The 22,943-nt window shown below is 43.5% G+C and overlaps 1 protein-coding gene across 3 annotated transcripts in view; it reads right to left on the minus strand.

The window, feature by feature from the left end:
• Positions 1-5,706: 5,706 nt before the first annotated feature.
• Positions 5,707-22,943, minus strand: part of LTBP2 (latent transforming growth factor beta binding protein 2) — a 190,661-nt gene continuing 173,424 nt past the window's right edge. For 2 of the 3 annotated variants that reach the window (XM_072625677.1, XM_072625675.1), the window contains 17 exons: positions 22,226-22,345; positions 21,159-21,281; positions 20,032-20,157; positions 19,079-19,201; positions 15,105-15,230; positions 14,563-14,685; positions 13,693-13,824; positions 13,431-13,556; positions 12,371-12,514; positions 11,825-12,016; positions 11,588-11,671; positions 10,769-10,897; positions 9,848-9,985; positions 9,594-9,758; positions 8,959-9,240; positions 7,247-7,396; positions 5,707-6,824 (listed from right to left, as the gene is read on the minus strand). In XM_072625677.1, the coding sequence (XP_072481778.1) occupies positions 6,679-6,824; positions 7,247-7,396; positions 8,959-9,240; positions 9,594-9,758; positions 9,848-9,985; positions 10,769-10,897; positions 11,588-11,671; positions 11,825-12,016; positions 12,371-12,514; positions 13,431-13,556; positions 13,693-13,824; positions 14,563-14,685; positions 15,105-15,230; positions 19,079-19,201; positions 20,032-20,157; positions 21,159-21,281; positions 22,226-22,345 (2,429 nt within the window). In that variant the 3' untranslated portion in view covers positions 5,707-6,678. The remainder of the gene's footprint in view (positions 6,825-7,246; positions 7,397-8,958; positions 9,241-9,593; positions 9,759-9,847; positions 9,986-10,768; positions 10,898-11,587; positions 11,672-11,824; positions 12,017-12,370; positions 12,515-13,430; positions 13,557-13,692; positions 13,825-14,562; positions 14,686-15,104; positions 15,231-19,078; positions 19,202-20,031; positions 20,158-21,158; positions 21,282-22,225; positions 22,346-22,943) is intronic. The other variant, XM_072625676.1, reaches the window with a different exon arrangement.

Genomic DNA, 22,943 nt, shown 5'->3' on the forward strand with positions numbered 1-22,943 from the left:
GGATCTTCAATAATACTTAAAAGTATAAAGGAGTCCAGAGATCAAAAAGTTTGAGGACACAAATCTCACCCCTTTGTTTATATGAACTATTTGTGCGTTACTTATGGTAGAGCCTTCTGAGCTCCTATTGATCTGATCGATCTCAGTTAAACCCCCTATACCTCGACCCCAACATAGTAATGTCATTTTGGTTCTCTTTGAGAATGAAGGACAACAACCAACCACAAACTGATGAGGTGAGGCTGTAGATGGAAGTTTTTGCAAAGGTCCTGATAAAATATCTCATACTATTTTTGTGGAGAAGATGGCAGGACTTTGTTTACACTCAGGAGTGATTAGATGACTAGACTCAGAAAACAGCTATCACATATAAATGTGACAGGAGCACTCTGGGGAGTAATCCTGACTATCTGTACCTCAGCCTGTGCTATTTAACATTTTTATCAGTAACTTGGATAAAGACATCTTACTGGGCGGAATCTAACAGGATAAAATAGAGTAAGGATGAATGTAGTCTTATACTTGGATACAAAAAAATAACTCCATAAGATGAGGGAAGCATTATTAGATAGTAGTTATTCTGAAAAAGATTTGTAGGTTTTAGTAGACTGCAATCTCATCATAGTTGATTCAGCAGTATGATATGGCAGTAAAAAAAAAAAAGCTAATGCCATTGCAGACTGCATTAAAAGAGGCATGGCTTCTAGGAACAGGGAGGTAATTAGTCGGTCATCACAGACTTAGGAAGGTTCAGAATGCCAAGGTCCAATATAAGGAAACCTGGTGCTCATAAGAGAATAAAGCAAATCAACTTTATTGAGGGGAGATTCTTTTTTTTTTTTAAATTTATTTAACTTTTAACATTCATTTTAACAAAATTTTGGGTTACAAATTTTCTCCCCTTTTATCCCCTCCCCCCCCCAAACACCAAGCATTCTAATTGCCCCTATGCCCAATCTGCTCTCTCTTCTATCATCCCTCTCTGCCCTTGTCTCCGTTTTCTCTTTTGTCCTGTAGGGCTAGATAACTTTCTATACCCCTTTACCTGTATTTCTTATTTCCTAGTGGCAAGAACATTACTCGACAGTTGATCCTAACACTTTGAGTTCCAACTTCTTTACCTCCCTCCCTCCCCACCCCTTCCCTTTGGAAGGCAAGCAATTCAATATAGGCCAAATCTGTGTAGTTTTGCAAATGACTTCCATAATAGTTGTGTTGTATAAGACTAACTATATTTCTTGAGGGGAGATTCTTGCACAGTGGAAAGTTGGTCAGTGAAGATGGACACAAGGCAGTGTGCTAGGGTTCTCCATGGAATTATGTGCCCACTAGAGAAGCATGGTAGGTTATTATAGGGAACTCATTTGGGGTCAAATGGCACCAGACATTGGGAGCAGGGAGTGGGGAAGCTGGGATGCAGGTACTAGCATGTCAGGCGGAACTGGGGAAATTGACAGCTCATTAATATTCACATTCCTGCTCCTCAGAAAAGGGGGACTTTTTGACTATTACTGCAATTCTTACTCAGCAGGATGAGTCAGGTTGGTTTTTTTTTTTAATTTCTCTAAGACTTCTTTGTTTAATGGGGTGAGGAAGCTACTATACTGTTTACAATGTCCTACTGTGTTCAGTTCTTCTCAGATCTTATCTAGTAGTACTGGGTGCATTTCCAGGAAAGGTAGTTTGAGAAGGGCATGAATAAGGTGGAAAGTATTCATCGGAGGCAACCAGCATAGTGAAGGACCTTGTATCCATGTCATAGGAGGATTAGCTGAAGGAACTAGGAATGGTTAGCCTGGAGAAGATTTGGGGTGCAAGGTTGGGGAGCAAAATGGACTTTTTTTGAAGGACTGTTATAAGAAAGAAGGATTAGACTTCTGTTAGACTCAAGAAGGGAGAAAGAAGGAAAAATTCCCTAAAAGTTAGAACTTCCCAAAGCAGAATGGGCTGCTTCGGGAAGTGGCCGGTTTCCGTCCTCAGGGGGTTTTATTTGTTGTTGTTCAGTCGTTTTTTGGTCATGTCTGGCTCTTCATGATCCCATTTGGGGTTTTCTTGGCAGACACACTGGAGTGGTTTGCCATTTCCTTCTCTAGCTCATTTTACAGATGAAGAAACTGGGGCAAATGGGGTTAAATGATTTGCCAAGAGTCACATAGCTTTAGTTATTAGTGTCTGAGACCATATTTCATCTCAGGCCTTCCTGAGCTTCAGGCCAGGCGCTCTAACCACTGAGCCACCTAGAAGGGGGTTTTAATCAATATATTATAATCAAGTATGTTATAAGAGTAATTCCTTTCATATGTTACTTGGACTGAATGTCTTGGACTTTAATCTTAAACTGTGGGTTGCAATCCCATCTGGGATTGTGAAAAATTTGGCAATAGTGAAAGGTTTCCAAATGCCCAATGACCAAAAGTTAATTAAAAATCAAACATGCATTGAATCCAAGGTGTTTCTGGCAGTGCTTGCCCGGGTAGTGCAACTTCACTGCAGCCTTGGTTCTGAACACAAAGCATCTAAGCACTTTACATTATGCATGTTCTCAGGCCATGCAACACCAACAAATTCAAAAAGGGGTCTCAAATGGAAAACATTTAAATGGAAAAATGTTTAAGAAGCCCTGGACTAGGTGGTTGCTGAGGTCCTATCCATTTCTCAAATTCTGTGCTACTAACAAGATTCTCTCAGATCTCTTTGGTAGAAGCTCTTTTCCTCCTTCATTTACCTAGGACAAAGTTTAGAATGTCAAAAAAAAAGCATTTTGTAAATAATAAAAGATGGATAGAGAAAAAAAAAACCCAAAACCTCACAGAGTGCCAGATTAACAAATTTATGGAACATGGAAATATCATGAAATCTCCATATTCTCTCTATGGATAAGTAGCTGATATGGTTTCTAGTACTTCCCTATATCTAACCCAATTCTCCAAATTGCCTTGACCACTTTTAATCTTTTAAATTTTTAAAAAACTATATTTCTATATAAAATTTTATATTTTACATTGTTCTTTTCATTTCCCTCCCCTCTCCCTTCTCCTACTCAGAAAGCTATCCCTTGCAATAAAGAATTAAAAAGGAAAAGGAAAAAAAAGCAGTTCAACAAAACTAATCTGGGACTGGGACTGATAAATTAGGTGACATTTTACATGTTGGTCCCCCAACTCCACAGAGAGGCAGATATATATATACATATTCTTCTCTCTTCTCTCTGGTGTATTTCGGTCATTATAATTACAGTGTGAAGGTTTCGTTTTGTCATTTCCTCCATTTACATTGTTTTAGTCATCATACATATTGTTTTCCTGGTTCTTACTTTACTCTGCGTCAGTTTAGTGTCCTCTCATACTTCTCCGAGGTCTCTGTAACCATAATTTCTTCTAGTACAGTACTCTCATTATATTCATACACCATAATTTGTTCATCTGCCACACAGTAGACGGGCATCTACTTTGCTTCTAATTCTTTGCTCCCACAAAAAGTTCAGTAGCCTATTATTAAGCTAGTGTTACACTTAGATGAAATGCTACTTTGTCAGACCTTATACTAACATATAATAATAATGGCTAATAATAGCCAAATATAGCTCTCATTATATACCAGGCACTGTACTAAATGCTTTACAAAATTATCTCATTTGATTTTCACAACAACCCTGGAAGGGACATGCTCTTATTATTCCCACTTTATAGATGAGGAAATTGAGGAAAACAGAGATTAGGTGATGTGCCCAAGGTCACACAGCTAGGAAATATCTGAGGCCACATTTAAACTCAGGTCTTCATGACTCTAGGCCTGGCACTCTGTCCCCTGTGTCAACTAGCTACCATATAGGTCTTTCTTTTTTCTTTGCCAGCTGCCATGATCCTGATTATCACAACCTTCCCTCCCCCCCATCTCGACTCCTTTTCTTTTTCAGTTTTAAAGTTTTTTTGCTTTCCTCAAAGGAAGCTAGATGGCACAGTGGATAGATCTGATTCAACCTGTGCAACCCTACACAAATCTCTTCACCTCTGTCTGCCTCAGTTTCCTCAACTGTCAAAAGGTGACAATAACAGCACCTACCACCCAGGGTTATTATGAGGATCAAGAGGTATCTGTAAACTACTTAGCACAGTTTAATACGTACAAAAAAATACATGTTTATTTCCTTCTGTTCCTTTCTCCTCTGCCCTTTGGTCAAGAATTCCAGCCATAGGTTTTACCTCTAGGCCTATTAGAAGACTCTATTTATCACTTCACATTTATTCTACCCCATCTGTGAGCTCTACCCACTTCTCAGTTCTCAAGGTAACGGTCATAATCATTTGGATTTTGCCATTTAGGAAAGCAGCTATCCAAAGCCCACCTAAAACTTTTTAAAACCTTACAAATTCTTTAAGCCCATAAAAACAACATTCACCTACAGTAGTAGGATTTAGAGCTGCAAAGGACCTTAGTGATCATAGGATCAGGAAACTGAGGTCTAGGAGGAAAGTTATGTGTGTGTGTTTGTCCTTTGTTGTCGAAGAAGACCATGTCATCAGAGAAATAATGACATGACTTGCACTTGACTTTGTTTTGAGTGAAGGAGGCTTGTGCAGGTCACCAGCCTCACTTCTCCTCCAGTCATCTGAATCCAGTAACCAGATATTCATCAGGATGACTGGAGATGACCCAGGATGAGGCAATTGGGGTTAAGTGACTTGCCCAAGGTCACACACAGCTAGTGAGTGTCAAGTGTCTGAGGTGAGATTTGAACTCAGGTCTTCCTGACTCCTGCACTAGTGCTCTATCCACTGCACCACCTAGCTGCCTCTAGGAGGGAAGTTATACTCAAGGTCACATAAGTATTAAGTAACAAGGCTGGCCAGAAATCAAGTCTTTTAAGTTAGTAAGAACCCAAGCAAACATGGCCTATGCTGCATCCTCTGGGGTGAAGAGGGAATAGCAGAAGAATACTTGTTTTGGGGATTGGGGAAAGAATGGGGATTTAGGAGATGCAATTCCCCCCCCCAGGGAAGACAGTCTGAATTATGGTCCAAATGGGTCCAAAGGTCATGTTGGGTTGGTGTTAAGATTTCTTCAGACTCATAAAAGCAAAAAACTAGTTACAGAATTGGGGATTCAGATTATTATTGAATTAGGTGGCAAGATACAAAGAATGTTGGGGACCTGACTCTCTGACAACCTAAGTCCCCAAAGATTTGCCCTTTTATGTTTCCTTCCCTCACTGGCACTGCAGTGGTCACAGGACACCTCTACTGGTGTATACCAGAGCAAGGCTTTAGGTGTAGAAGATCGATACAAGGATTTCTTTATGTCTTTATCAGCCTGAATGTGACAGTCTTCTCTAATTACTGCTGGGTTAAATTAAAGCCAACCCTTTATTTGGATGTTAAAACAAAACAAAAAAACAAAAAATAACTGTCAAGGTCCCCAAATTACATTTTTCTATGGGGACCAGCATTTAAGAGCACAGATTGAAAATTATATCTGAGGTCACACTACTACTTCCCTTTCTGTACACAGCATTCTAGGAAAGCTTGAGTTTTCCAAATGTCTCATGTGCTTTCATTAATCCTGGCTTCCATCAACTCTGCTCCACCCTGTTCAGTTAGCGTCTCTCAGCTCCAGTGTCTGTCAGATAGGTAGGCATTTACTACCTATTTGAATTCAATTGAAATTGAATGACTTAATCAGAGGTTAAAAAATTACACAACACATACGTGGTAATCCATGGGCCAGAAAATAGACCTTTTTATTTATAACACATCAAACTTGTTTTCAAAAAAGGAGAGCACAAGAGAAATTTGGTTCCTATAAAAAGCTATGTGGATTTTACAGAGGTCTGTTGGAAATGGGGCGTCTTGCAATAGCCCTTTTACTGGTTCACACAGGGCTATGACCTGCTGGGAGATGCAAGCTTACCAAGCTGAAGCCACTGAAATGTTTCCTTTAGACTCATGTAAAATTCTGGTTCTTTCTTTCTCCTTTGTCTCCCCATTCTCCTCTTCTTCTCTACCCCCATCCCTTTTTATCTCATTCCTTTAAATCTGTCTTTGCTTCCCCTCTCTCACTTCGCCTGTGCCCAAGAAGGCCAGCACCAGTCTTGCTTCTCTGTGGTGAGGGTCTCTGCTGCCCACCTGGGGTTACAGAAATAGCTATAGAATGGGGATACATCAAAAGAAGGGCCCAGCCCAGCCTAGTAGAGACAGAAGTCCTCCAAAGAGGGGCTTTGGAGTCATCAGCAAAACTTGAATCCCTGTCCAGCACAACGAGATCTGAAGGATTGGCCAAAGGGGGAGACAGCTATTTGCCCCTTTTGCAGCTGTAGGTTCATTTGCACATAGAGTCGTAGCTGGAATGTGATGCCTAGAGTGTGAGGCTAAAAGGACCCTGCAGATATGCACAGTTTGGAGAGAAGACAACAGGCTCTTCCCTCAGCAAATATCACAGGGCAAGGTCAGGAAAAGGCAATGAAATGGCCCCATGAAGCATCAAAGCAGTTGGTGGTGTTTGAGCCAAGCTGGAATGTTCATGGCTGAAGTAGGACCTCAGCCATGAGAGATGGTGGGAGATGACTAGGCTTGTTGGGGGCGGAGCCTCCAGCCCCCTTACTGCTACCATCACAGCATCTTCCTTGTTGAGACAGACTCCTCAGGACCCTTGCGGGTGGCTGTGGGCCAGTGCTGTTCTTCACTATTCCTTGGGGATACAGCGGGGAGGACCTGCCATGGCCACATAACCCAGAGAGCATTGGCAGTAGTAGGAGCCCTCGGTGTTCTCACAGTGACCATGTTCACAGAGAGCTGTGGGCCCGGGCATGTCCTCACATTCATTTACATCTATAAGAGAGTGGATGAGGCTATGAGCCAGAAGTGGTCAAAGGTTTCCTTGCCTGATTCACTGGCCTTTATGAACAAACCCTGGTACAGCTTTCTCCTTTAAATGTAGGAAATAATATTTTCCCTCAAGAGTACAAGGCAACAACAGTCCTGTACCAATCCCCAGGGCAGCAGCTATAGAAACCTTGTCCCTTTTTCAGGCCTGTCCTGAGAAATCTCCAGAGAATAGATTTCCCTTGGCACTTGGAGTTGACTGGTTTCAAGTAGACTCACCAAGGAACAACAGTGTGGCTCCAGATTGTCTTGAATGACTGCAAGGAGACCTTAACCTAGTCTTTCTTGTCAATACCACATGATATGACCATAGTACCCCTCTCCCTAGGAATGCCACTCCCTGTCCCTGGATTCCATTCTAAACTTACCCACACAGGCCATCTGGGCTGTATTCAGCTGGAAGCCTTCAAAACAATCACAGGTATAGCCCTCATCTACTCGGACACAACGACCATTCTCACAGCCATTGAGGATGCCGCACTCCTCTGCTTGGAGACCTTCAAAACTGTCATAGTTCCCTGGAGAGTCAGAGGATGGAGGGAGAGAAGGAAGGGACACATAACCCAACTCTATTCTTCCAATGATTTCCTGTCTGTTACAATATTTCAGAACATTCATTAACAAGGATCTTCAGGGGTGTCATGAAATTTTCCCTAAAATGTCAAGTGAAGATGTATTCTGTTTAAAATACATGTGTACACACACACATATGTATACATACATGTATGTCATGTACATTTATAAAAATATGTCCTTTTATATTTTACATTTATATCCTTTGTGGCAGTTTTAAGCAAATCTTGAGAGCCAGCCCCAAGGTAGTCAGAAGATTGGAGACATGAGGGTTCAGATTTAGAGCATTCGAGGCTTTTTACCACTAGGCACCTCCCCTACTTTTAAGCCTTATCTCACATTACACTTCAGCTCTAACAGACAATTCATGGTCCCTTGGGCAGCTAAAGGTGCCAGGCCTAGAGTCAGGAAGACCTGAGTTCAAATCCAGCCGCAGATACTTCCTAGCTGTGTGACCCTGGGCAAATCACTTATCTCTGTTTGCCTCAGTTTCCTCCTCTGTAAAATGAGCTGGAGAAAAAAACGGCAAATCACTCCAGTAAGACAAGGAGTCAAGTTGAACATGACTGAATAACAACAAACATGGTCTCTCATACACATGCCATACCTTGGTTCACAGTACCTTGATGCCGTGGTTCATACTACCATCTTTGGAAGGAATTTCCTATTTCTACCATATTCATCCTTTGAAATTCTACCCCCATCCTGCGAAGGCCAGCTAAACTAGCACTTCCTTTCTCCAACTCCATGTCGATTTGTATATCTCTGATAATATTCTATTTTCATTTATAGTTAGTATCTTTTATTTGATGGTGTCACATATGTGAAGGATGTATGGAAGATGCTACATACAGCACCATCCTCCCTCCCCTCCAGATTGTAAACACCATGAGGGCATGTTTGAATTGTAATTGAATTCAATTTTTCAATTAAATTTTAATTCCACCAATGCCTAGCACAGTGCTTTGCACACAGTATTAAGAATAAAAAACTGATTCTTGAATGAATTATTAATTCATTAGTTTAGGATGAGTGAGAAAAATGGACCCTTATGCATACACATATAGGCAGATACATGTAAGCTGGTTGACATTAGGGACCATTGCCATTGTAGGTGACTTGAGAGTCTAACTCTCCAGTATCTAACATTACTTACTCATTAAATGTTTGAAGACTGCAACACAGAGGTTCCTATCCCTTAAATTAGCTTCTTTGTGAGAGGCAGTACAGGGTTATAGGAGCGCTGGACTGGGAGACATGACCTCTGTTCTATTCCTTTATTCTCTCATTTTACAGATGGGAAAACTGAGGCTTAGAGAAGCTAAGAGGCACTAGGTCCTTTCCAACTATCTGTCCTTTAATTCTATGACTTTCACTGCTAAGACCAGGCTTCCCTTTTCTAACCTCAGAGGAGAGAAATTACTGAGTTTGGTTTATAGAGAGAAATGGGAAAAGGTAATTGATCCCACATTCCTCCCCACCACTGCCACGGGCAGGTAGCACAAACCTGGATGGTTGCCCACAAAGTGGGGTTGGACTTCTGAAGGCTGCAGGGGTGGCTCAGGGGCAGGAAAATTGGGAACTGGGCGGTTGGCAGGATTCAGGAAAGGGGACTCAGAAGCACCCTCCTCAGGAGTCAGGTAATTATAAAAGGGGGCCCCCTCAGGACCATAGAGGCCATAGTGCAGATCATCTGGTCCTGGGCCATACTCATAGCCTGGCCGGGGGTGAAGGCCGGCTTCCCGTTCAGCTTCTATCCTGGCCACGTTGCACAGCTGAGCAAAGACCTCTGTCAGGGAGGAGAGAAAAGCTTTGAGTACAAATTTAGAACAACTAGTGTCTTCTTAACCCTCAGCCTGGTTTCTCTTCCCCCAGAGCACAAAGGGCATATTAATGTGACTTAAAACTCCTTGGGGGGGGGGGGGTACTCTCCAGAGGACTGTCACAGGAACCCTTTTCATTAAAGAGCATGGATCAGTAGAGAGTAATGGCACACCAACTCCTACTATTTCCCTTTGCAGATTCTCACCTTGTTCTGCCACCTCTCCAGCTAATGGGAAATCCTTAGGAATCTTTCTATGCTGTTGCCACTGGCCCAGGTCTATGGATGCCCAACCCAACCCAGCCAGCCCTCCCTCTCACCAGAATTCCTGGGGGGGCACAGGGCACATTGCTGACTCCAGGCCTCGCCATCTTGGCAGCAGCACTCAGTGTAGGTGGTACGCCGACCTCGAAAGGGTTGGCTGCAGACATAATTAGTGACTTTTTTCCAGCAGATGTCTGTGTGGATGTCATGGTCTGGGAGGTCTGCCAAAGGACAAAAAGATATCAAGTGAGCCCTGCCATCCCAGCTCCCAGCCTTGGCTCCCATGGTGTATGGGCTGCCCTGATCTTACCCATGCTACTCGTGCTGTTCACACAGTGCCTCTGGCTGTGGTCCAAGACCAGTGGGGGACTGCAGAAGCAGTGGAAAGAGCCATCTGTGTTCACACACTCTCCGTTCTCACAGGCTGTGTCCTGGCATTCATTATGATCTGTAGGAAAGACAGGGAGGAGGCTGGGTGGCAGGAGCAGGGGAGGAAACGGGGAACCAAGGACCAACAAGGCCTGTGAACTGACTTTGGCCTAGAACAGAGGAGTTAATGTAAATAAGTAACAAAGATGTTCCAGTTTCTCCATCATTCACATCCCAACTGAAGGCTACAGCCTCCTGGCTCTTTCCATATGGAGGAGGATGATGACAGCATTTATTTAGAACTTCAAAGTTTGCAAAGCAATTGACGTGTTTATCTCATTTGATCTTCAGAACAACTCTGGGACATAGGCACTATTATCCTTATTTACAGATGAGGAAACTGAGGTTGGCAAAGGTTAAGGGACTTGCGAAGGGTCACATAGCTAGTGCTTATCTAAGGCAGTATTTGAATTCAGGTCTTCCAGATTCAAATCTGGTGCTCTATCCACTGTTCTATTTAGGTGCCTTAGAGGCTACTCCCATTGGGATCCCTCCTAGGGGAATTCTTGCACATGGCTAAGCCTGTCACTTGCCTTGGTAAAATAGTTCCTCAGGGGCTGTGTCACTCCTGAGGCATGACAATGGAACCCTGATAGCTCTATGAACTTCCTTACCTTACAGCTACTAGCCACTAACCCAGCCAGGTATCTCCCCAGGTAGGGTAGCTGCTTTCCTAGAGAAGATATCACTTTCCCAAGGTGGGGGACAGATTTTTCTGATAATTCAGGGCAAGAGAAATGGTGAGTCTTTGGTTGTAGGTCATAGAGAGTATGGCTAGCTTGAGGAAGGGGACAGATCTTACCTTCACACACCATGAGGGAGGCATCATAGCGATAGCCAGGGTTGCAAAGGCAGATGTATCCAGGCACTGTGTTGATGCACTGGCCATTGTGACAGAGCTCTGAGCCAAACATCGTGCACTCATCTGCGTCTGAATCGGGACAGAGTTGTCATCAGGGACAAGGTCTCTCCCACCTGAACTCCCAGAATGCTGGGACTCTACTCCCTACAGTCTGTAGAGGGTTCACAGGAACTGGGGCAGGGAGGAGGGGGAAGCAGGCAAGACAGGGTGATACTCTCACGAAGAGGAAGATAACTATCTCTTCCTCTTCTCCTTTGTTCATATGTGGCTATGAGTGGGAAGGAGAGTAATGGCTTCTGAGATGACAATCCTCGACTGGTTTCTTACGTAGGGAACAAATATAGGGAAAAAGGAAACTGGTGGTTTGTAGGGGCAACAGAAGAAATCTGTAGTTGAGTTGAGGTCTTCTAGACTTCCCTGGGGCTACTCAGCTGACAATGCCTTTAGTTAAAGTACTCAGAGAGTGAAAAAGAGTCGGGGGGAATGTCTTCCCACATCCTACTTCCCACTTTTCAGCTTCCTTCTATGCATTGTTTTCTTCCTTGAAGATAGGGACTGTCTTGTTTTTATTTGTGTAGTGTAGTGCTTGGCACATAGTAGGTGCTTAATAAATGTTTATTGACTATTATTGACTAAATATTCAAAACTCTGGTTGGTGTGTCAGGTGAAAACATCCTATGAGGATTTTCCCATCTGCTCAGAAGGTAGGAATGGGCAAGGATGATGCAGAGAGGAGGAAAGTTCTGGGGAAGGACCTACCAGTATATGTGGTTTGTCCAAACATCCAGGTGCCTTCCACAGGGATATATCCTTTCCCACTGGGGCAGATCTCGCTGAATTCCACTGGGGAGGAGTGGTAAAGGGAGAAACCAGAACTCAGGTGAAGTGAAAGCCTTCCCCCACCCCCCCACTTCACCTTTCTTCCTTCCGGCTCATGTTGTTTCATTCCCCAGCAAATTCACAGGCTTTCCCATGCTGACTCCTGGGGCCCCCTACCTGTGCCAGGGAGAGGACAGGGGTCACAGCTATCTCCCCAGCTGGCTCCCTGGGTGCAGCAACACTCCTCTCGAGTAGTGTTCCGGCCCAGGATGCTGGTGCAGGCTGACGGATTGCTTGGTCCTGAGTAGCAGAGTTTGCGCTCTGGTCCAGCAAAGTGTTCCTCTGTTGGCCCCTCAATGCTTTCTTGGCCTATATTTGATGGAAGTCAGTCTGATTGTGTCCCTTCATTTCCCAGATTTAACCAGAGGAATAACACTGCTTCTAGGGCAGGCCTACGGGGTCTAATTTAATTTGGTATTTTCCAACCTCCTATAAGTTTGCCCTGAAGTAAAGTGTGGTTCAAAAATTATCTGTCTGGAGCAGAATACTGTTAGAGTGAGGTGACTGTCTGCCTGATCTCCAGAGATGAGGAAAAAACTCCTTTCTTGCCATTAATTAGCATCCTCTCTCCAGGTTCTGCCTTACTCCCTCCCTGCCTCCTGGCTGAGCTGTACTCATCTACTACCCTTCTGCCCTATGACCCACACAAAGCAGACCTCTCACCTCCAACTGTCCGTTGGCGGCAACGGCCATCCTGTGCATCATATTCCTCATGGTCATTGGCACAGAGACATAAGAAGGAGCCTTCCACGTTCTCACAGAGTGCAGCCCCACACACTGCCACCATCAGCTCACACTCATTCACATCTGTACAGGTCAAGAACAGTGACCAATAGAAGGAAAAAGGCAGCTTCTTCAGGAGACAATGGCCTGATCCGTTGGTCCTGACTTCCGCCTCCAGCCAATCCAGAATCCCCACCCCTCACTGGCTCATGTTCTCCAAAGGAAAACAAGCAAGCAGGATGGACAGGGGAATAAGTGTGTAGATGTGTGTGTGTGGGGGGGGGGGGATATGGAGGGAGGTGGACAGAAAGGGAGACAATCAGGAGAGGGGAGAGGAAAGAGACAAGGTCTGCTCTATTTCCAAGGAGGCTCTGGGTGTTAGCTTTATAGCACATTGCCCTAAGATGGAAGATCCTGTCTGCCCTTACTCCTTTCAAAACCCTGGGCAACAGAAGAGAACCAGGTTAAAGACCTGGCTGATGGTTCATCTTCCTCCACGAAGGCTTTTGAAACATCATTAGGCCTTTCTGATTAACTTTTCCAGCCCCTAGACAATTTATTATGCACAATTACAGATTGTCAGTGATGGAAGGAAACCAGAGCCCAGAAGCGTCCAGTGATTTGCCCAAATTCATATAGTCAGATAGTGACAGAGCCGAGGCTTGAACCTAGGGGTCACCTGATTCCAAATTCCATTGTCCTTTCCATTACATCACATTGCCTTTCTTGCATGCTGAGGTGTTTTCCTTTCTTATTTGTTGCTCGTTTCTATCACCAATCATATGATTATCTTTCAAGGGTAAGAGAATGTGCCTTCTGTGTCCCCCACTATACGAAACACAGAGCAGATTGGTACTCAGTGCTTTTTCCTCCTTGTGACTTATTCATCATCTGAGTGATTTAGAAGGCCACAAGTGCTCCCATAGCAGGATGCTCAAGACCTTTGGGAAGGAAGGGAAGGAACTGTCATTCCCCCAGGGATGACCAGTGGGATTCTCACCAACACAGTCCCAGCCGGAGGGTGAAGTCTCATAGCCACGGTCACATAGGCAGCGGAAAGAACCATCAGTATTGTCACAGAAGCCATGGTTCCCACACAAGGTCTCATTGGCACACTCATCTATGTCTGAGAGATGGAAGAGAAGGGGACTGATATACTCTTTTCCCCTGCATGTTTCTTCCTCCTTCATCCCTATTCCTGAACCTCTAGACCTAGTAACAGTTCTCTGAGATTTCCCTTAGCCCTTCTTTTCCTTCCTTACCAATGCAGTCTCCTGTTGGGGTCATGTGGAAGCCAGGCTGACAGCCCAGGATGCAGCGGTATGAGCCAGGACTGTTCTCACACCTCCAAGTCCCACACACTGTGTCCCCATAGTCCTTACATTCATCCACATCTGTCACCAGCACAAACAAGCAGGAGACAAGGGAGGAAGAAGGGAAGTGTAAGTCAGTGCCAGCTTACTGGTATGGCCCAAGACCCCAAAATCACTTCTGGAGGGACCCCAGTCTGTTGTAAGTAGGGTCACATCAGTCACCTCTCCTACCTATTGTAGAACAACTCAGCCCCAGGGCTTCCATAAGCTCTCAGAAAGATAAATGTGTGAAAGGACTTAAAAGGTTTTAAAAGAAAATTACATTTTGATTATAAACTCATTGAGGACAAGAAACTTTTACTTGTCTTGGATTCTCCTTTAATCTCTAGTTCAGTTCCGTATACACAGTGGATGCTCAATTAATCCTCTCTGCTCAAATGGAACTACTTCTAACACCCATGGGAAGTTAGGGACCACCCAGTGCTAGAAATCTGTAGTCCCTGGCCCTTTTAAGTTTATAATATGTACCAGAATCAGGAAGGAGCTGAGGATAGACAGAAGGGGATGGAATAACAACTCACATCTAGACAGGACTTCCCCTAGTCAATGAGTTAGGTAGTACAAGTATTACTCCCATTTTATAGAGGAAAACACTGAGACTCCGAAAGGTTATGGTGACATAGACAACAAATTCTATAGCTGAGATTGAAATTCAGGTATCTTAAGGCCAAGTCCAAGACTCTTCATTGTATCATACTGTCAAATCTTCTCTGTTCTGAACAGAAGCACAAGTCTATTGTGGCCCAGGCCAGTCCTTACCTATGCATTCCCCATTCTCTGGAGAAGGCTGGAATCCACTATCACACACACAGACAAAGGAGCCGTCTGTGTTGAGACATTGCCCTCCCAGGCACCTGGCTGTGTCTGCACACTCATCCACATCTAAAAGAGAAGGCCAACGAACATCAACTTGTCTAAGACTGTCTTCTCAGCTGCCTCCTCCCAGGGAGGTTCCTTCCACAGCTTGGGGTACCCAATGCAGTGGGCAAGAGATAGGTAGGGTAGAGATGGAGAGGCCAGGACGAACCAGTAGCAGAAGTAGAAGGAAAGAACAGTAGCTGGTATAATGGGATGGGATCAAGGCAAAGAAAGCAGAGAACCCATCTCAACTGAGGCCTGATAAGGGACTTCTGAGCCTCTTTGTACCTGGCCTCTATTTCTGTCCATGATAATGGATATATGCCCAAAGCCCTTGGGCATGGCTCTTAGTGCCCAACTCCTAGCATCTAGAATGGGTTACACCCTCAACAGGACCACAATCTGAGTAGAAAGTCTGATTATCTGTCCTCATAGCCACTTACCCAGGCAGCTGGTGCCCCCCAGCTCGCTAGAGAAGCCAGGGGCACAGAGGCAGAAGAAGGACCCGTGGGTGTTGAGACACTCGCCATGGGGTGCACATTCTTCCTCCCCAGCACATTCATCTAGATCTGTAGGGGAAGATAGGGAATGAGTAGGTCCCCTGGGCCTTGCACAGCCATAGAGTAGGAACCAATGGATCTCCTTTTTTGCTGCCTCTAGGATGACTTAATCACTAACATTCATTCCCTTTAATGTTCCCACATGCTAAATATTTATTGAATACCTACTGTATTAGGTGCTGGAGATACACAAATAAAATTACCCAACAAACTGGGCTTGGTCCTGGGATGGAGGATGGAGGTAGAATCAGTCACTGAATGACAAAGTCAGACAAACTGAGACCTGCCTGGGAAAGACTATAATTTAGAAAGGCCAAGGTCACCCATTGCATCCTGGACCATTACCAGTCATCTTAACCTCTGTCTTGCTACTGGATTTCAATAACTCTGGAGGAATGAGTGAGGCTGACAACTTTGTGCAACTCCGTCTCACTTAAATCCAGTTCATGAACAAATCGAGATATGACCCTTGTGATGTCATTGGTCTTTGAGAATGAAGAATGGACAACAGCAAAGTCAGACAGGACCCCAGGAGTCATCTACTCTAGCTATAGCTAAGCAAGAATCACATCCTGTTCTACATCACCAACAAAGGGTCACCTAGAATTCAGTTTCGGCACCTTGCCCAGCCTTGAAGTAGCTGGTGGTGAAGTGGATAAAGAGTTTTGTCTGGAATCAGGAAGACCTGAGTTCAAATCTGGCCTCAGACACTCATTAGCTATGTGACCCTGGGTGAGTCACTTAACCCTTGTTTGCTTCAGTTTCCTCAACTGTCAAATGGGGATCATGATACTACTTTGCTCCAGGGTTGTTGTGAGGATCAAAAGAGAAAATATTTATAAAAAATGCCTGGTGCATAATAGGTGCTATATAAATGCCTGTTCTGTCCCTTTTATCTTCACTTGAAGACCTTCAGTTATGGGGAACTCACTAGCTTCCAAGGGAGTCAGTTGTAGAATCATAGAATCTCCAAGTTGGAAGAAGCTTCAGAGATCATCTAGTTCAATTCATACAGGAACAAGTTCTAATTGGTCAGGAAATTCTTCAGTATATTACGATGAAATCACCATTTCTATCACTTCCATCTATCATTCCCAGTCGATAACTCAATGATGACCCTAAATTCATGCTATCTCCCCATGTCTAGAATGTTTTCCTTATTTTCCATCCCCTGGATTCCTTCAAGTCTTAGCTAAAGTCTCATCTATAGAAAATCTCTCTAGAGCCCCCTTAATTTCTAGTCCAATCCCTCTACTGATTACTTCTGATTTATCTCTTATTTGTATAAGGTTGCTTCATGTTGTCTCCTCTGTCAGACTATGGGGTCCCTGAGGGGAGGGGCTGGGTTTTTTTAATGAAGAAATTTTTATTAAGTACATACAATTTTTTAGTCATTAACATTAAAGTTAAATTAGTTTAATTAATTTATTAATTAGTTTAATTTAACATTAAAGTTAAAGTCATTAACTCAAAATAGTCAATTTAGTAAGACCCGTGATTCTATTCCTTGTCAATCAAATTTTATTTTCATTCTTGTTTTTGAAAGAGATCATTTATTTTTTGCTTCAGATTTAATTGAGAACAAGATTGAGAATCCTGATTGACAGAGATAAATTGTTATAAAGGGGATTAAAGCCTTGTGAACATGTTTACAAAGAATGGGATACGCTTCTCCAAGGGTACCTCGAAAATTGTGTTACTTCACTGACTGAAAATCAATTTAGATTTTCTGGCTACTGGAAAAATCAATTACCTCATCTTTTACTGGGTCTCATTGATGCCTTTCCCCCCTATATATAGGGGAAATATAAGAGATCATATCCAAATCTCCTTCATTTGGTTTTTATCAAGATGAATAATTCCCTTAACTGGCAGGAACAGTCTTTTTTGCTTTTCTTTATATCCCTAGCACTTAGCCCAGTGCCTAACACATAGTAGGTGCTTAATAAATAAATAAATGCTTTTTGACTGTCTTTTGGGGCTATTTTAAACAAGTTGCCGTCAGCCTTGTCTGATATGACATTTTTCTCTTAACGCCTTTGGTGTTCCAGTCAAACTGACCCACTGACTGTTCTCCATGCTGGATGGTCCATCTCCTGCTTCTGAGCTTTTCTACAAATGGCCAAGTATTCCCCCTATGTCTGAAACTCACTCCCTTCTCTCTGTTTCCCAGTTTCCTGCTTATCACAGATCAGCCACCACCTTCTGTGTGAAGTCTTTCCTCAGGTGTCAGTACAATCTGCTTTTTGATATTACTTTGTGTACAGATCTTATATTTGCTTTTCTGCACAGATGTGGTATTCCTCTCCATTCCCACCCCTACCCCTCCCCTGCCATGGTAATAACCAGCTAATACTTCCTAAGCACTTATATAGGCACAGTGGCTAGAGTCCTGGAGTCAGGAGGACCTGAGTTCAAATTTGGCCTCAGACACTTACTAGCTGTGTGACCCTGGGCAAGTCACTCAACCTCACTTGCCAAAAAAAAATTGCCGAGTATTTCACATATGGAAGCTCATTTGATCTGTACAACAACTCTATGAGGTAGGTGTTGCTATTATCCCCATTTTACAAATGGGGAAACAGTCACAGAGAAATTAAGGGATGTGTCCAAAGTTACACAGTCTGAGGTAGGATTCAAACTTTTGTCTCTCTGACTCCAAATCCAGTACTCTACTGTGCCACCTGGCTGCCTCTACAATTATAGCCATTCAAATGGAAGGTCCTTGAAGGAAAACCCTGTTTTGTTGTTGTATGCCCAGCTCTTAGCATAGCACTCTGTACACAGTAGGTGTTTAATAAATGTTTGTTAAATTGGACCTAATTGAATGTAGAAGGGGCACTATTCATTCTGTTTTCGTCATGTTGTTGTTCAGTCTTTTTAGTAGTGTCCAACTCTTTTGACCCCATTTGGTTTTCTTGAAAAAAACTGGCTCATTTTACAGATGGGGGAACTGAGGCAAACAGGATTAAGTGACTTGCCCAGGGTCATACAGCTAGGAAGTGTTTGAGGCTGGATTTGAAGTCAGGTCTTCCTGATTCCAGGACCAGCTCTCTATCCACCATACCACCTAGCTGCCCTTCTTCAAAGGCATTATTATCATGTGCCTCTTAAGCTTTCTCTTCTCAAGGCTAAACATCTTCATGGCCTTCATGGATCTTCCTATGTCCTGGTCTCCAATCCCCTCATCATCCTGCCCATCTTTCTGTGATGCTCCAATTTATCAACATTCTCCCTAAAATGCGTCACTGAACATATGACTTTAGATGTGGTCTGACATGTAGGGCAGAATATTGCAAGACAACATATTAGCTTCCTAGTCCTAGACATTATATTTCTATAATATGGCTTAATATCAACAGTTGGGTTTTTTTGCGGGGAAGGAGTGGAGAGGAGCTGCCACTTTATACTATTGATTCATTTTCATATTTAGTCCACCAAAACCCCCAAGCATTTTTCATGAAAATTGCTATCTAGCCATGCCTTCCCATCATGTATGTGTACAGGTAATTTTATGAATTCAAATACAGGATGTGATATTTACCCTTATTAATTTCATTTAATTAGTTTCTGCCCCTTGTTCTAGCCTGTCAAGGTATTTTTAGATTCAGAATTTCTTATCCAATAAGTTAGCAATCCCTCCCAGCTTGGTGTCAACCACAATTTTGGTAAACAACTTATCTGTTCCTTCACTAAATGGCCCTGTTGTTGTAAACCCAGGAGAGAGAAGATATTGAAGATGGTATTAAAGCAATCCAAATGTATATTCTTCCCCCTCAAGCAGGAAAGTTAGTACTGGGTTGGGAGATAGAGGTAGTGGAATCAAAATCACAGCAGGGGAGACAACTGGGACTTACCATCACACATGGTACCATTGATGAGCTGGAAGCCCAGTGGACAATGGCACTGGTAGGAACCCAGGGTATTCCTACATTCTCCTCCTACACAGTTGGCCTCATGGTCTTCACATTCATTCACATCTGCAAGGGGCACAAGGAAAGATTGTTTTGAGCTAATATACCACCAGTATGGTCTAAAGAAGAGGGTGGGTGGGGTATTCTCAATTGCCTTCTCTCTCTTTTATTTTAATTTATTTTCAATTCAGAGAACAAAACAAGCATTTCCATAATATGGTACAATAAAAAAGATGAAGCTATAAATCTACCATACACAGTTTGCTATTCCCTTCAAATACACAATAAAGTTATGGTGCAAATTTCTTTTTTTTTCCTCCTTCTCTCCCCAAGGGTTAGGGCTGAGTTGTGTATGATGGGGTGATTCTAAAAAAAATTGGGTAGGAAAATAAAAAGGGGAGCAACTACATTACAAAAATGAGGAATGAAAGGAAGAACTGATACAGAGGAAGCAGGTGAGGGTGGAAGACTGGTAATGTTGGAACATTACTCTCATCTGGGTTAAAGAAACAACATGTACATCTGGAAGAGTGTAGAAGTCTTCTGAACATGATGAGGTGAGGAAAGTAGGGGATGGGGGGGAGGGACTTTTAGAGAGGTATATGGATTGGGATTTGGAAGGGTGGGGAAAAGAGGATGGGGGAAGATTTTTGAAGGGGTATGTGGATTGAGATTGGGAATGAGGGATACTCTTAGAGGGGTGAGTGAACTGCCTTTTCTTGACAGACTTCTGGATCATAGAAAACAAAAATTGTCATCCCCATTGATGAGTGACCCTAAGCCTGGTTCTTCCCTGCCAACCTGTAGACACTCTGTAACTGGCACAGCTGTTTTGGCTGGTACAGCCCAATACTTAAAGGGATAAAGGATATCAGAAGGAAATAGTCAGCTTTTACCTTCACATGTATGCCCAAGGGCATCTGGATGGTATCCCCTCTCACAGGCATTACAAGAGAAGGAGCCAACGGTGTTGGAGCAAATTCCAGAGAGGCAGACACCGGGAGAGGCACATTCATCTATATCTGTGATAGACAGACAAGTACACAAGTCAGAGGGTCCCATTCAACTAGATGAATGGATAGGAGAAGTCTCACTGCAGGTCCTTTGGAAATGGGTAATGTGAATCTGGGCAATTTTATACAACCAAATCCAAGACTAATTTCCCCAACAAGGAAGATCCGGTGCCTTCCCTTTTCCTCCTTTCCATTTCCTTTCATCCATCCTTTCCTTTATCTTCTTAGACTCTTCACTTCTCGTTGGCCTCAGCATCTTCCTCCAAAGGACATGTCTCTATCTCTGTCTCAAAGACTTGGGGATTCAGATGGCTCTCAGATGCCTTCTGCCCCTTCCTTCCCATTTCCTCTGGTTGAATCACCCACATTTTTCTAGGGATGGTCATTCACAGTCACTTTTGGCATTCCTTTTCTCCTCCAATCTTTCCACAAGATTTTCAAGAAAGACCTTATCTGGTATAGTCTTGACTATAGACAGGAAGACGGACGACCTGGCTTCTTCTGGGAAACTTTCCAGTTCCAATATGGCATAATTATCTTATGAGATCTCCCTCCCACCTATAGGAAATACCTTCACATACTGTGCCATCCTTAGATACTTGGTACCCATTTACATAGGATTAGCAAAATCAGCCCTCAGTATCAAGGCAGAGAGTAGTCCTAGGTGTCACATTCATCCAGGTCTAAAACAGGTCATGGAATCCCTCATTAAAGTGCTCTTTTCAGGGCAAACATCTATTGGGGCTGGAAAATTAGATAGGACAAGTTTCTATCACTAGGCTTCACCTGGAGATTTAGTAAGAGAAATAGGTAAGGGGTACATGAAGGTGGAGGGTATGGACTGAGGTCTGTTCATAGGATTATAGGTGGAGTGGAGACTCTATGCCCAGAAGAAGGTGCTCAGAACCACTCTTCCCTCTCCAACGAAGAGGTCCTAGACTACATTTTCTTCCTCTCCTCTGGTGCTTGCTCATGGGAAGGGATAAGTCAGGTAGTTAGCAGGTCCATACCATTACAACCTTTCCCATCCTCTGTGACTTGGAAGCCCAGTTCACAGGAACATCTGAAAGAGCCTGCCAGATTGATGCACCTTCCATGCAAACAGATTCCTGGGGTCAGGCACTCATCTTCATCTGGAGAAAAGGAGTCAGAATTTAGGGGAATATGGATCTCCTTCAATCCATGAAGCACTAGCTGGTTAAACTAGAATTTTTCAATCAATCAGTCAATAAGTATTTATCAGTCACCTACTACATGCCAGGCACTGTGCTAGACAGAACAATCTTTACTCATAAGTGACTTATCATATATTGGGGAAGCCAAAAAAGTATATATAAAAATACACAGCATAAAAGTTTATACACTCATATACACATACACATACTGAGTTGTTAAATACAAGGGCACTGGGGAATCAGAACATTCTTCATGCTTCATCTGGAAGGTGCAAGTTCTAATTTCCAAAGGAATTAAGATTTCCCGGAAAGGTTGAATTCCCTTAAACCTTTACCTGCCCTATCCCTCCACTGAAGGAAAGCAACCAAGATTTCTATGCTCCCTTCAATCCTGCCTGGTAATATGAAGCAATCTACATCCCAATGAATGAACGAAGGGACCAAAGCCCTCCAGGTCTTGAGGGGCAGGGGAAGGAAAGGGAGGAGAAGGGCTAGAGTTGTCCTATCTGTGGTGCTGAAATGAGAAATGAGGGAACCAAGTGGAACACAAGGAAAGAGTGGTTCCTTAGGCACACCCTTATGTGGGTCTGAGCCATATTGATTTCCTGTTCCTTGTCTGAACCCAGATTCAAGACCCCTTTCTCCCACGAGGCTAAACAGCTTCAGAAGATAGAAGAACAAAGCATTTTGTGGTGAGGCAGTCCCTTCAGGTGTTTTCTCAGGTGACTGGTAGGGATGGAAGTTGAAGAAACATGTGCCCCTCTCTGGAATCTCATTGTGTGTATTTAAAACCCATATCTGCTTTGAACCCTGCCCTCCTCCCCTCCCCAATGTCTTTCTCTTTTCTTTTCACTCAGGTGGCTATCCTAGAGGTCCCCAGAGGCCAACCAGAGCTTCCTTACCAACACATTGTCCACTCTGGCTTCTGTAGCCTTCTGAACAGGCCAGACATGTGTAGGAGCCAGGAGAGTTGACACAGTTCCCTTCAGGACAGGTGCTGGGATGACGGCATTCATCAATATCTGCAAAATAACAATGGCGCCCACTCCTTCCCTCCATGATCTGCTGGATCTGTAGCCTAAAACAGTGACTGCCTATCTGATCCACCCACAGCCTTGGCCTAGGATGAGGGCTTAGCCAGAAAGAGTCACTGGAAGCTGCATAAGTTTACAAGATAACTTCCATCTAATGTATATTGAGTAATTTACATGTTGTCTTGTTTATTAGAATGTGACCTTGTTTTGGGCAGGGACCATATTGTTGCCTTCTTTGTATGCCAACCACTTAACACAGTACCTGGTACATAAGAAGTGCTTAATAAATCTTTGTTGGCTGAGTAATTTGGGTCTCACCTCAGGCCCAGGAGGTACATCCAAGACATTCATCCAGGAGTGCCTTATTTTCAGTTATGCCCATCACCCCTTGGTCCTGGGGCCCAATAAGTAGGAGCTCCCATAAGTATCTAATATCTCAAGGTAATCATGAAAATTTGACAAGGGCCCCTTCTGGAAGGCTGACAAAATGGAGGTCAATGAATATCTGCTTGGTTTTGCTTCAACCTGTTGGAAGTTTGGTTGTTTGGATAGTAGTGGTCACCATGTGTCTAGTTAGGCCAAAATA

The sequence above is a fragment of the Notamacropus eugenii genome, chromosome 7, assembly GCF_028372415.1.
Source record: "Notamacropus eugenii isolate mMacEug1 chromosome 7, mMacEug1.pri_v2, whole genome shotgun sequence".
NCBI classification, from domain to species: domain Eukaryota; kingdom Metazoa; phylum Chordata; class Mammalia; order Diprotodontia; family Macropodidae; genus Notamacropus; species Notamacropus eugenii.